Source organism: Gopherus evgoodei, chromosome 11 (genome assembly GCF_007399415.2).
Source record: "Gopherus evgoodei ecotype Sinaloan lineage chromosome 11, rGopEvg1_v1.p, whole genome shotgun sequence".
In the NCBI taxonomy this organism is placed as follows: Eukaryota; Metazoa; Chordata; order Testudines; family Testudinidae; genus Gopherus; species Gopherus evgoodei.
This window is the reverse complement of record NC_044332.1, coordinates 60,711,521-60,726,407: the sequence shown is the minus strand read 5'-3', so window position 1 is coordinate 60,726,407 and position 14,887 is coordinate 60,711,521. Positions and strand designations below refer to the sequence as shown.

The 14,887-nt window shown below is 38.9% G+C and overlaps 1 protein-coding gene across 2 annotated transcripts in view; it reads left to right on the top strand.

The window, feature by feature from the left end:
• SPOPL (speckle type BTB/POZ protein like) overlaps window positions 1-14,010 on the top strand; it is a 66,140-nt gene extending 52,130 nt beyond the window's left edge. For both annotated transcript variants that reach the window (XM_030580057.1, XM_030580058.1), the window contains exons 6-11: window positions 249-426; window positions 529-584; window positions 3,607-3,729; window positions 6,663-6,805; window positions 6,907-6,960; window positions 9,699-14,010. In XM_030580057.1, the coding sequence (XP_030435917.1) occupies window positions 249-426; window positions 529-584; window positions 3,607-3,729; window positions 6,663-6,805; window positions 6,907-6,960; window positions 9,699-9,843 (699 nt within the window). In that variant the 3' untranslated portion in view covers window positions 9,844-14,010. The remainder of the gene's footprint in view (window positions 1-248; window positions 427-528; window positions 585-3,606; window positions 3,730-6,662; window positions 6,806-6,906; window positions 6,961-9,698) is intronic.
• The last annotated feature ends 877 nt before the right edge of the window (window positions 14,011-14,887 follow it).

Below are 14,887 nucleotides of genomic sequence, written 5' to 3'. Positions count from 1 at the left end.
AAGAAAAAGTTTATTTCTTCTTAAAAGGTTTGTTTCTTTGGCTTTAGTATTGTTTCATAAAACCTAGACACTCTGAAATGTAGTCTTTCCCCCTATTGAATTTTGACTGGTTTAGGGTTGTGGGTGAGAGACAGAAGTGCCAAACATATTTTTGCTTTGTCTAAGAATTACTCAAGTTCTAATGTAGGTGCTATAATTTAATGATTCAGTTATGAAGGAGTTTCTATCTTACTGTGATTTTCTGTTAGGTAAGCGTGGTCCAAGATTCCGTAAATATATCAGGACAGTCTAATACAAACACTTTGAAGGTTCCTGAATGTCGACTAGCAGAAGATTTAGGGAATCTCTGGGAAACCACAAGATTTACAGATTGCAGTTTTTATGTAGGAGGACAAGAATTCAAAGCTCATAAGTCTGTCCTTGCAGGTACTTTTTTTACTTTTGTATTGTAACATTTTTGTTTTATTAAATAAAAATATTAAAATCCGGCTATTTAATTGTATTTAATGCTTAATTCTTTTGCTACAGCTCGTTCGCCAGTTTTTAATGCAATGTTTGAACATGAAATGGAGGAAAGCAAAAAGGTAAGCATGACTGAAACTCTCGTTCTGATTCCAAAGAAAAGGAATAACTTATACAATTGTACTTCATGGATTGATAAAGATAAAAGTGAGTACTTAACATGGAAAAGTTATGTTAATCAGATAAATATCTCAAGGTATCATTGAACTGACGCCACCCTATGTCAGTAACTAAAGTTATCTTCTCTCAAGCTAGCATAGCTCAAATGAGAATGGCCACATTGCAAAATTACACTTGAGCTGCTCTGGCCGTGCTGGTGCTGCACTCATCTTTGTGTGACCCTAAGACTTTTGGGGCGTATCCCCTGTGGTTCTTTGTGCTGCAGTAAGATGAGCCACTCAGATTTTCACAATTCATTGGGAAAACTCTTTCGTTTCTGAGCACAAAAGGAGAATTGTGGTATGATGCTGCAGAACTAGTGGCATTCAAGTGGAGCGACACCACGTCTACACTAGTGTAGTTGTATTAGCAACTGGCAAGTTGCACTTCCATTAGCTGTAGCCTATACATCAGCTGTAGCCTTATGAGCCAGCCAACTACCGTTAAAAGCCCCACCACATTTGAGTTAAGGGATTTTATGTGTACATGACTAGAGTTAGGTTAGAGTTGTAAGTCAAACTAACTTCGTAGTGAAGCCTTGAGGGAAACTGAGATCCTTCTCTTCAACCAGAGATTCCACAAACACTTCACACATATAACTGGTCTACAGGGATAGTAGTTTAATCAGTCCAGATTGCTTTGTGCTCTTTATATCTCCTCTAGTGAGGAGCCATCTACCTATAATGTGGAAAAGAATACTTCAAATTCTAGCAATTTCTCCAGGACCATAGAATTGGGGAGCTAGTGCAGAATCGGTGACTGTACTGCTTGCTCTGACTGGGTTTGGACTAGCTTTGCAAGCACCGATTCTAAAAGCATTGAGGTAAATCAGAGCCACTTCATGCAAACTGGACCCTTTCTCCTCTTGGTTAGAGAAAACTAGTTCTCGGTGGTTGGGGCCACTTGCGTGAACATCATCACCACCTTAAGAGAGATAGGGCAACCTAACAAATTTTGAAAAATCTAGGAAGGACATACATTCTCAAGAAACAATCACATGCTAGTCATCCCAAAATCTCTTATCTCCTCGGGCACAGTGATCATGTAGATAATAGCTAAACTATTCCAGTTGTACCTTAGCTGTAACATCATCTTGCAGCCTTTCTAGTTCCTATTAGATCTGGAGATGATACTCATCTGAATTGTTCTAGACCTGAACCTGTGTATTCCATAGTTCTGCACCTATAGAACTTGCCATGGTTCTTTTTCTAGCCTTTATGGGTGTGAAGATAATATTGAAAATATGAAGAAAGCATAAAACGATGCAGTATTTTCTTCCTGGGTTTGCTGGCTACCCCTTCATCACAATTAGTGACCTATGAATTCAATGATTTCATGGTCCAAAATTTTGCATTTTTCCAAGATGACATGGAATTTCACATTTCGCTGCATTCAGGTGCCTGAAAGGCTTTTTTTCTCTCTCTCTGTTGGGACTTCCTGCAGCGCAAGTTTTCACCACAGCACGGTGTTAATCAGATTACAGGGCATGCTCTCTATCCTGTTCCATGTAGCTAGGCAGCAGCAAGATAGACTCCAGCTTGCAGCCAAGGAACTTAGGGAACCATAAATGTAGGGGGGCAGCTGGACTGCCTGGCGAACACCACAGGAGCTCAAGCCTGTAGTTGGTTGCAAGCTTCCTTCTTCCTTAGCATACATGGGAAGTAAGATTTTGAGGCAGGCCACCTGGATAACAATGCAACTGCGAAGCCCCTGGATCTGGATCACCTGCAGAACCTAGCAAAAAAATAAAAAATTCATAGCTGAATATCACTGACTAATTTTAATGTTCATGAGGATTTTCGACTAAACCATCGTTGGGTGTTTTTGGGGAGTGAGAAATGGAATATGAAGTGCATTTCATGAAGAGACGAGTTAAATTCTGTGGCAATATTAGGATAGCTTGCAAAAGAATTTTGTCCCATTGAGCCTTGGTGAACGTGAGTCTGTGATTATATGCTCAAACATATATGCTTATATATTAACTCTGTTCTTAATGGTGTGCTGCTAAGAGCTTGCATGGTGCAGCAGCAGCAGTAGGTGGAATTTCATTAATGTGGATTCACGCTTTGCTCTTGGTTAGAGCCCAAAGGATTTTTAATGGGCCGTTCTCACTTTCACTGAAGGTTTTCACCTGGAGTCCTGCAGGGAACAATGATGTTTTCTCTTGTAAGTGAATCCCACATGTGAGGAGGACCCGGTACTAAAAACTGCAGCTGCTTCAAAATGCAATGTGGCCTTTCCAGTTCTGTATCCATTTCAAGATCCTGGTCCTTGTCTTTTTACAGCCTGTGTCTCAACACCCTATGCTACTGCAGCAGCTGTATTTAGGGATGCTGATGAAATTCAGGTTCTAACTTGCAAAGACCAGGGCCAGACGTTTCTTAATGGAGGGCCCTAAACTGTGGGATTCAGGTGAGGTACAAATACAATCTTTGCCAGGCCTCCTTTAAGAATCTTTCAGAACAAATTGGCCCTATTAAACGGAGCAAATTAAGGTTCACTCTCCTCTTCGTTACTGGCTAACTTTTTGCTCTCTCCGGTGCGTGTAGTCTCTGCTGTTCACAGGAATGTTGATGGATTTAAATCCAGGCCAGGGTGTATCTTTTAAAAACTCCGTAGACCATATTTAGGATTCTCTGTATATACTCTAAGATAACTTTTGCAATGCAGATTCCATACAAATCCAGCCACATCTAAAAGGAGCTATGATGTCAGTGTGACTAACTGGTAAAGCTGGTGGCAAAAGAGGAGCTTGACAATAGGTCTGTAGTTGAATCTAGAAGTGCCAACGTAACCTTGTAAGGTTCTATATGGTGGATATGAAATAAAAACTTGTAATAAGCAAACCAGGTGATCTTAAATTTTTACTCCAAAATTTATAGATATTATGGTTTTCCTCTTTTTTTTTTTGTTTTTATTCAACAGAATCGTGTAGAAATAAATGATGTAGATCCTGAGGTTTTTAAAGAAATGATGAGATTCATTTACACAGGGAAAGCACCAAACCTTGACAAAATGGCTGACAACTTGTTGGCAGCTGCAGACAAAGTAAGTAATTAGCTCTTAAAGTCCTCAGAATTGTTGTTTTAGAAAACCCTGTTCTAAAAATGTATATTTTGAATTGTTTAAATACTACCACAATTGATATCTAAGAAAAATAAATAGATGTACCAACAGATATAAGAAATGGATTGGCTTGGAGGGTGACAGATTTTTGAATGGTGAGAAGATTAGAAATGTATAAAACCTTCCATGACTGCTAGGAGTATGTACTACCAAGATTTTTTCCCAAGAAATTGGGGGAGCATTAAATATCCTTAGAAAATCAGTATTGACAAAAGTGTGTCCTTGATCTTTGTATTGTGAGACTGGATTAATAACAGGGCTTTAATGACCACCTTCTCTAAACCATTGCTACTTCTATAACATCTTTCTGTCTTCTTACTACCCTAAATAGTTCTAATCTGTCATTGTACTTAATTCTTGCCTTTAAATGTTTACCCTTTAAGCCTACCCTTTAAATATTTTCACTGTTCCTCTGAAACGTTCCTCCTTCTGCTCTTCCCTTCTTGAAATGGGGGACTTAAACAACGCAGCATTCAAGGTGTTCGCGTACCATTTCATATTTTAACATGCTATCCAAAATCTTTTACAAATACAAATGTAATATCTTTTTTGCTCTTTCCACTGCTTTGCACATTGAGCTGAAATTTCATCGAGCTGTCCGCTATGAAGTCTTAGTGGTTTTCTTCTAAGTGGGTATAGCCATATGTGACCTGTTTGCTTTGTTCCTTTTGAGGTGCATTACCGTAGACTTGTCTACATATTATCTGTTGTCATGCCCAATAATGTAGCTGTGTTACCAGGTCCTTCACCAACTGTTTGGTTGACTTTGCATAAAGACTCCTACTAGCTTAGAGAACCAGATATTTTCTTATATGGAAGCTGTACTGGTTTGTTTATTATATTATGCTAACGTGAAATTGTATCTTGAAGTAATTTTTCTGGTACTGAAGTAAGGTTTGTAGCTCCCATGATCAACCCTAGCACTTTCTTTAACATACATCCAGCACAGACTTGGCTAAATTTGTTAAAAACTTCATTCTTAATTTCCTTCTGAACTATTAGATAATAGTAGTTTAGGTCTCTTCTCATACCTCTCTTAGACAGTGCCTCATCTTCAAGATTTCATTGAGTTCGAGACAGATGTTAAAGGCACTCAAGAGTGGAGAGAACTGGAGATGTAGTGTTTCTGTATGAAGACTTTTATCGAAGGCATGATTGCTAAATACAGAGAATGCAATAACTAGTAACTGCCAAAGGCTGCTTGCTCTGCCTTTCTCATGAATGAAAAATAATAGTCTGAAAAAGTAATTCTTCAGTGTTACAAAAGTAACTCTATTAAACTTCTATCTTGTCTGCTAGGGATGGCTTTATCATAACTGGCTTTTATTTATATAATCCAAATAGAAGTACCCTAGATAACAGTACAACAATACATCTAAAATAAAAATAATGTGGTCTGAGAATAGAAACATTTGGCTAAGAAATAATAAAGCAGTGGAGTTTTCCTTTGTCTTATGCAGATAAATAATATAAATAAAATTCAAATGAAAAGTAATAAATACATGTGGCAGTGTCAATATTTTATGCAGCCATTGTTTCTAAATGTGTTGTGGAGACTTTGGAACTACTTATAGAAATGATGGATTCTAAAGTAAGTACACAGAAAAAAGATCTGGGCGGTGTTATGTACAGCTTAAGAAAAACCTGCTCAGTGTGCAGCAGTGGTCAAAAAGTAAACTGTTAAGATGTACACAATACCAAAGAGAATACACAAAATGATTCCTTTACATATCAATAGTATACCTTTACCTAGATTGCTGGGTTCAGTTCTGGTCACCCTGTCTCAAGAATATAGCAGGTATGTGAGAGGTGCAGAGATAGGAAAACTAAATGATTTGAGGCATGGAAAAAATTCTGTATTGTGTGACTCAGGTTTGGGATTCTTTAAATTAAGGACAGATTGTGATACTTTATTTGCATAGTACCTATCATTTTCTTATAGGGGCTGCTATTGTGTATTATGATAGTGTACAAAGGCCCCAGTCAAGATCAGGACTCTCTTTTATCAGGCACTCTGCTAATACAGTGGCAGACACAGAGTTCTCATTCTAATATGAAAGAAGAGGCAACAAATAAGTGAGACAAGCAGGAAGGGGAGGGAGAAATAAGGTGACAAACATATTTCCAGTGCTGGGCGTCCATATTAGAATTTCTCCCTGAAAGAAATGGTTGGGGTTATTATAAAGGTATACAAAAAAAGAAAGCTTTCGATAGGGAAATTAGATACTCCTTATTCGCCCTGTACTTTGTAAAAGAATTATTGAACATTTAATTAAATACAAAAAATTTATAACTGACCAGGCTTTTTTTGGACTCATGTATACCTTTAGAACTCATTACCACAGTATACCATTGAGGTAAGAGCTCAGGAGGAGTTTAAAAGATGTATATGTCTAATAATGCAATTATGGATGTTCTATCTAGGGAATAAGCAAATCACTGGCAGGGATTAGGAAGAACCTTCCCCTTCAGTGGAATTTTACGTAACTTTCCTCTGAAGTTTCTTGCACTTTAATCTGAAATTTCTGGGACTAGAAACTGTCAAATATTTTACTAGATTATTGAGCCAGTGGTCTGATCTGATATTCCAGTTTCTATAATCATATTTAAATAATAATAATAATAATAATATTTATGGCTTTTCTTCATGTTAGTGTGGGGGGGGATGGGGTAAATTAATTTTAAGTTAGCAGTTTTAATAATTCTCCTGTGAGGGACACTAGTCAATCATCAGGAATGATGCTAAGCACTTCACAGGATTGAGGCAAATTGTTTTTTAGATTTGTTATACTTTACAGATTACAGCAGAAAGAATAAGTGTGAAGAATGATTAGTATAGTTTTTTCTTTCATTAGTATGCACTGGAACGGCTGAAAGTCATGTGTGAGGAGGCACTCTGTAGTAACCTCTCAGTAGAAAACGTTGCTGACATTCTTATCCTCGCAGATTTGCACAGCGCAGAACAGTTGAAAGCACAAGCAATAGATTTTATTAACAGGCAAGTAATGTTCCCTTATTACACTTGAAATAATGCCTTAAATATCTGTACTTAAATATCTCTTCCTTCTAAATGTTTTTGTATAATTTCCCCTGTCATAGGTGCAGTGTTCTTAGACAACTTGGGTGTAAAGATGGGAAAAACTGGAATAGCAAGTAAGTGAAATGATTCACAAAGTTTAAAGTTACCTTTTCCTACAGAGGAGTGTATCCCAAATTACCCACTAGTACAAGAGAGCCACACTCTGCTTTGACTGCCCGGGGAGTAAAGATGAACCCGCTATAGTCTGTTTAGCAGTGGAGGGCGTCTACCACCTTAATTCTCACATGATTGAGATAATTGCTGATTGCAGATGAAGTAAAGCTGTGCAACAGCAGCCTTGCTTTCTGGAAGATACTTCCCCACAGTTCTTCACCCACTTTACTTTCCCTTCCAAAAGGAAAAGAGGTGCAGCTAGTCTGTTCTCTGCCAGAAGATGACAACAGCAGCCAACATTAGCTTTTACTCACTCACTTTAGTCAGTTTTCTGCTGTGGGGAGCAGTGAGAGAGCAGCAGCAAACTGTGCAAACACATCTTTTCCTCCCTTTGTATATAGGCCTGCCAAGTTTCTCTTTGTGCCCATGGAGGCTGCAGCAAAGTAAGAGGCCCTAGGTGGTGAGAGTGGGGCTGCTTTTTTGTATTATGACAGTGTACAAAGGCACCAGCCAGGATCAGGACTCTCTTGTATCAGGTACTCTGCAAATACACTGGCAGACACAGTGTTCTCATTCTAACATGAAAGAAGAGGCAACAAATAAGTGAGATAAGCAGGAAGAGGAGGGAGAAATAAGGTGACAAACATATTTCCAGTGCTGGGCATCTGTATAAGAATCTAGACAGTATAAGATCACACAGTTAGCTAGGTTAGCTGGTATGTAGTTGGACTGTTGCAGATCATTTAGAAAGGTAACTTTAAAAACAAAGATATCAAAATCAGCTATCCTCTGCTGCTGTACAACCTAGCTCTCTATGCTTTCCTGTAAGTATTGTAACTGAAGTGGGTCTTGAGGAGGGAGTTGGCCTGGCCTGTCAATTCTTGCCTTCTCCCAAAGCATGCACAGGGGAGCTGGAACTTCTGAACAGTTTCTAAGGGTACCTTTCCTTTACTCACCTGGAACAAAAGCTTTTTATATCCATACAGGGCCGGCTCTGGCTTTTTTGCCGCCCCAAACGCAAAAAAAAAAAAAAACCTGTGCAGCAGTCGGAACAGCAAAGGAGGGGTGGGGTGGGGAAAACAACCTGCTGCCGAGCTGGAGCAGCAAGATGGGGGAGCGAGAAACCAACCTGCCGCCCGGCTGGAGCAGCAAACGGGGTAGGGGTGGGGGCAGGAAACCAACCTGTCGCCCGGCTGGAGCAGCAAACGGGGTAGGGGTGGGGGCAGGAAACCAACCTGTCGCCCGGCTGGAGCAGCAAAGGGGGTGGGGGAGAGGGTGGGAAACCAGCCTGCTGCCCGGCTGGAGCAGCAAAGGGGGTGGGGGTGGGGGCGAGAAACCAGCCTGCTGCCTGGCTGGAGCAGCAAAGGGAGTGGGGGTGGGGTGGAAAACCAACCTGCCGCCTGGCTGGAGCAGCAAAGGGGTGGGGGAGAACCAACCTGCCGCCTGGCTGGAGCAGCAAAGGGGTGGGGGAGAACCAACCTGCCGCCCGGCTGGAGCAGCAAAAAGGGAGGGTGGGGGAGAACCAACCTGACGCCCGGCTGGAGCAGCAAAAAGGGAGGGTGGGGAACCAACCTGCCACCTGGCTGGAGCAGCAAAAAGGGAGGGTGGGGAACCAACCTGCCACCCGGCTGGAGCAGCAAAAAGGGAGGGTGGGGAACCAACCTGCCGCCCGGCCAGAGCAGCAAAGGCAGGGGGCGGGAATTCCGGGAAACCTGCCTGCTGTTCGGAGTGACAAAGGGGAGGGGGACGTGAAACAAACCTGCCAGCTGGAGCAGTGAAAGGGGGGTGGGGCATGAAACAAACCTGCCTGCTGGCGGGCCAGAACAGCAAAGCAAAGAAAAAACAAAAAAAAGATAAATACCTGCGGGGCGACCGGTGCGCAGGTGCAGGGGGACTCCCAGCCCTGCAGACCCCAGGCAGCGGAGTGCACACCCCAGCTAGTGGGGGGAGGGGGGAGAGGCAGGGAGAGAGAGAGAGAGAAGGGGGTGGCCAGGGCTTCCTTAAGCGGGGCGCTCGCCATGCGGCCCCTACTGCTGCGCCGCCTGCTGGGAGGGCTCCGCGCTGCTCCGGTGGGCGGGCTGCCATGCCGGGCTTGCTGCAGACCTGGCACCGCTCCCAGCAGCTCCCCTCCTCTGCGCAGCTGCCCCCTACAGGGCGGCAGGAGCAGCAAACCAAAAAGAAAAAAACCTGCAGGGGCAGCAGAAGTGGCAAAGCGCAAAATAAAAAAAAAAGGATTGGACAGAATGCTGCCCCTTGGAATCTGCCGCCCCAAGCACCAGCTTGCTCGGCTGGTTCCTGGAGCCGGCTCTGTATCCGTATGTCCCTCAGGATACAGCATGTACTGCCACAGTGTCACTGAGCTCAGCAGTGAATAATTATAACTGGCATATAAAATATGTTGATACTCTTCTTAAAGATTGCCACACAATTGGTGTACAATCTCGGCTGAAGGCATGGCATAGATCATTTCATTCTGGCAAAATTCCATTTGCAGAACAATGCTAAATATATTTCTTCCCGTTAATCTGTAATTTTACTAAAGTATAAGCAAATACAGTGTTGGTTACATATAGTCAATTACAGCATTCCACATGTCAAATCATTCTAAGTATTTTCCAGATTCCGCTTTTATAGGATTTAGCATTATATGGACATAATAAATTTTAACTGAGATTATTCTTAAATCTTTTGTTTTCAGCCAAGCAACAGACATAATGGAAACAGCAGGCTGGAAGTCCATGATCCACTCTCATCCTCATTTAGTGGCAGAGGCCTTTCGAGCATTAGCATCTGCACAGTGTCCACAGTTTGGCATTCCACGCAAACGGCTAAAGCAGTCATGAAATCTTCCATGAACTTTAGAGAAACTGAAATGACTCTACTCCTCCATGTCCAGAGGTGTTTTCACAAACCATAACAAGAATTTGTTATCCTTGTCCACAGAACAGAAGCTGAAAAAGCCTATTGTTTGCTTTTCAGTTGGATAATTTATGGTTTAATCCTCAGCTTTAAATTAGACTGATTACTCTCTAATTCACTGAAAGGCCTTAAATTATCTTCAATGACTTTCTAGTCCATATAGTCTAATGTATCTTGATTTCTTTTATTGTGCCTTGTCTTTTTGACTAGGCTATGCAGGATTGCACTAGCTCCATAATGCAGTAAAGTTGATAACTGAAGATTAACTTTTGAAAGGGATCTTCCATTATTTAAAAAAAAAAAAAAAAAAAGATTATACTTTGGTTCTGTGCTAACTGGAAGGTTTCAACTAGACTCTCATTAAAAGCACTTGAACTGAAGGCACATAACGTGCCCCTAGTCCAAGTACAATACATAGGGAGAACCAGTTTACTTACAGAGGATGCCAACAGGCTGTTAATGGCAATATACTGCTTTGAACATAATTTATTTTTCATTGTGGGGGCAAATATGCAATGGTTTGGCCCAAAAATGTATTTTCAATATAGTTTGTAATGCCTATTGTGTGTATGTCAAAGCTGTCCAACAAACGTTAAAAAAGAAACACATAATAAACCTTTTGCCTGTGTTTCTTTATGGTCCATTGCTAGTTTACATTTAACAGAGAATAGAGTGAGAGGTAAAGATTTTTCTGTGAAGAGAGAATAGTATTGTATTGGAAAAAAAAATATTTATATCCCACGTGTATGGTTACATAGAAAAGTAAAGGACGCATAGAGTGACCAAATGTAAATTTAAGAAATGGGCCAAATGGATTCTGAATATGCACTTTTAATGCGTAACTTTTGTATGTTGTGTGGTACATATATATTTTGCTTTTGATGAATTAATGAGGTACAGGTAATTGTGGCGTAACTTTTTAAATACATTTTAAGATGCCCACAGCCACATGGGATTTAGTTTTGTTATTATGAACAAGAAAAGCATGTCTTTGAAGACTTAATTGAACGTGAATATTGTAAATTCTCATGTTCTATGTTGTTGAATATTTTCACATTTTTGAGAGAGGCATGTGAATGACAAAACAAAACTTTGGAAGAGGGTCTGTTCTCCACTCAACATGTGTGCACAATTTCCATTCACACCAGTGGAAGTAACATATAGTAGGAAGAATAGGTCCCTGAAATGTCAGATGATATTTGCAAGCATAGACTTGCTTTTTCTAGCATTTCACTTATTGTACTAGCATTGTGGATGATACTGAAATTCTGCATAATGTGAAAAGGATGAAACATTTGTAAACTGCTTATCATGGGCCAGTTCTTTATTACATGAACCTTAGCTTTAATACCAACATTTTCAGTGTTTGATAGCTTTGTTTACATTTGGGGGGGAAATCTGCAGTAGTGCACATTCTAAATGTTTCCTGAGTTATAACATTGAATTTACTGTAAGGGTAATAATATGCTATGTTTGTTGTTTGGCAAGATTGCATTTAACAGTGGGAAATGAGGAGATCTCACTGTAATTTATAAACACATTATTAAGATAAAGACTTCAGTTTGCTTGTAGACTTACATGAAAAATGAAATTTAAGAATTACCTTCTGAAAAGATCTCTCCTTCCTAATCTCTTTAAGATTTCTCTGAATTAATCCTAGGGAAGTTTTAGGAGGGTACAGTATATATGTTTTTATATTTTGTTACCAAGTAAACCTTTAGCATAGACCAACCAGAAATAAGTGCCCAGTCCAGTTTTTAAAAAAACAAACCTCCAAATGCTTGCACGCACTGTTTGAACTAAATCTTTATGTGGCTTAAATATAAAATCAGAAGCGTTCTTAGACAAGTGTCTGAACAGTACGGGGGCAATTTATCATTTATCAGTTTTTTCTTTAAATATTTATCTAAATTAAGATTTTTGTAAGCATTCTTCATGTTAGGGTTTATAAGGATCCTTGTTCCCTCCAAAATAGTGACATTTTTGCTGCAGTGTGTATAACAAATTAGAACTAATATATTCGTACTCATCATGAACAAGCTTGCTGTTGAAACTTGCAACTCTAATATACAAAGTGACTTGAATATTCAATACTGTAATTATTATTGTCCAGTTCAGCTTGTTCTAAATTACAACATACAGCTATCTAATGCGAGCTTAAGGATTTTGTTCTGAAGATTTTTTTAAAAAACTTAATTGCACACTTTGTACCAAAAAATGTCAAACACTGTGCTGTAAGAATATCTACATTTGTGGAAATGTCCATTTTTCCAGTAAGACAGTGCACACCATACATTACAGCAATGGAAAATCATGACTATTGATCTGCTTATTTTTGGTTTAATTTATTATGTATAATTTTAAGTTTTGTCAGCTCTTAAGAAAAAGGTAAAACAATTGCTGTATTCTTAAGTGTGCACTAATTATTCACCTCATTCTTGGTTGAACCACATGCAGTGTTCTCACTGGACCCAAATAAATAGCTGGTAAGAACAACTTTCTCCTTTAGATTCAGCCCCTTGTTTTTATTCCCCATATCTCAAGAGTGTGTCCTTTAAAAACCACAGTGACCAGTTTTAAGTTCAACAGATGTAAAACTCTCGAGTGTAAAAATACGGGGGGAGGGGGGAGGTTGGGCCAACATACAGAAATCCTGAAAATGTATTTAGTATGTTTTAAAGGATTTGGAGCACAAAATGTGAGGATATCTTGTTTTGGCTTTCTAACCCTACTCTCTTAAATACACAATAGCTACCACTTTCAAACTTTTCTAGGGAGAACCCTGCATGTATTTTGTGTGTATCTGCGATATTGTGTGGTGGTCTTTTTTTTTTTTTTTTAAACGACTTTCTAAAAATAAGCACTCAGTTCACTGTTGGAATGATGGTAGAGCTGATTACATCATTTTTCCATTTGGACTTTTTCTGGGGAGGTGTTTTGAATGGATGAAGTTTAAAAAAAAAATCCTTGTTTTATAGCCCATTTACTGCATTCTGAAGTATGAACACAGAGTGCCTTTTCTAGGATACCCTTGCAGTGAATACAAGATTCACAGGATATTAAATCTTTTTAAAAAAAAAGAAAGAATTTTACAAGTTCTTAAGGAGAATGCTGTTTGGTACAAAAATAACTAGAGTTGAGGTAGATACAAGTTATGGAATACTGATTTGAACTCCACCATGTTTTGCTTGGTTCTTATTTGGTTCTTAAATTCAGATTACTGTCTGGATAATAAATACTATAACTTTTAGCAAGGTTTACAGACTTGTGTATTAGATAATTGTCTCCTGCAAAAATATAATACTGGTTGTATGCTTACAGTCTGATTTTTTTTTTGTTTCTTCTATGATTTCTTAAATGTGGAAATTGCAAACACAAAGGAAGGTTAAGTTATCTGGGTTGATTTGGGTCTTATACTTCAAGTATTTGATTCTCATTGTGGTTTAAATATTTAGAGTGAAACTCACCACTGTGTTTAGAGACAGCATAAGGCCTATGTACTGCCTACCCTCATAGAATATTCACCCTTATAGAATAAGACTGTTATAGAAGATACCAGAGTGCAAACTGAGATACAGCTAATAGCTATCGGAACTAACGTTAAAATCTACACTTTACCCAAATTAAATATTCTTAATTTTAATTGACACTAAAATTGACTTAACTTTTTTCTTAACTAGCATTGATCTCACGGTAGGTGTGTAGTTTATATTCTATCTTAATTAATCTCACAACTTGGCTTTTGTTTGCAATAAATGGACTTAGTTTGGAAAGGGAATTCATTTTTTTAAGTGTTTATATTGGTAGGGTTCATCACTCTCTAACCTAGCTAATCCTGGTTTTTGAGACTTCAAAAAGAAGGCTTAACATAAATGCGTCCTGTTTTAGAAATGAAACTAATGAAATGATTTAGACCTGTTTTTGGAGTGGAAACGATTTAAGAGAATTCAGATACATGAAGACGTGCATCAAACCATCCAGCATATTTATCAGCTGATGTTAATGGTGAAATACTTTTTGTATCTTGTTGCTGAAAATATTTTTTGCATTTCAGCACATCAAGTTACAATAAAGTTGTTACTTATACAGAATTCTTCTGTGCAACTTGTATTTTCTTTTGGATTTGAACTCACTGTAGTTACCTATGCCTCTTCTCTTGAGATAAGAGTATATTAATACACAAATATACATAAGACATTTCAGAAATTTAAAATGGTGTAGCATGTCGTTGGCCCCATAAGTGGTGGTTCTTCCAGCAGAGAGCATATCGCAAGCTTCTTCCACAATCTTCACTGGCTTTTGGTTAGTCTTCAGGCTGGCATTTAAATGCTTTGACCTATAAAACTCTAAATATTTTGAGGCCTGCATACCTGAGAGACCAATTTCTCCCCATGCAATACCTCCAAAGTAGTGATCATTGAGGGAGGTATCCAAGCTAAAATCCTTTGGAATAAAAATGAGGGGGTAGTGGAGGCTCTATAAAATATCCTTGTGTGTCTTCCATTTCCACCACATTCCCACAGACCCAAGACCGTAAAAGGATCATACATAACTCACTGAAAGCCCAAGAAAATGATGAGTGGACATAGGTATATGACGTATAGATGTGCCGGTGACATTATTAACATTTGTTTTAAGAAAATGTTTGGGTTTGACCTGTGTTGATAGCTCATTTATTTAATGTATTGTAGCTATTTTGTATCATATTTTTTTCTTTTTTAATATTTGCAAAAATGCATAGAACTATTTGTATTGCTGATGTAAAGAATATAAATCACATTAGATGTGGAGGAAAATCTAAAACTTTAAGAAAGATAGACTTTCAGAAATGGACACTACTGAGACAAGTTACTACATCAATTAACAAGGACCAAAAGATAATCTTGACTGTAACAAAAAGAGATACCTGTGCAGCAGTGCCTAGGCAACTTAAACTTCAACTGTTTTCCTAACACTGGGCTGCACCAA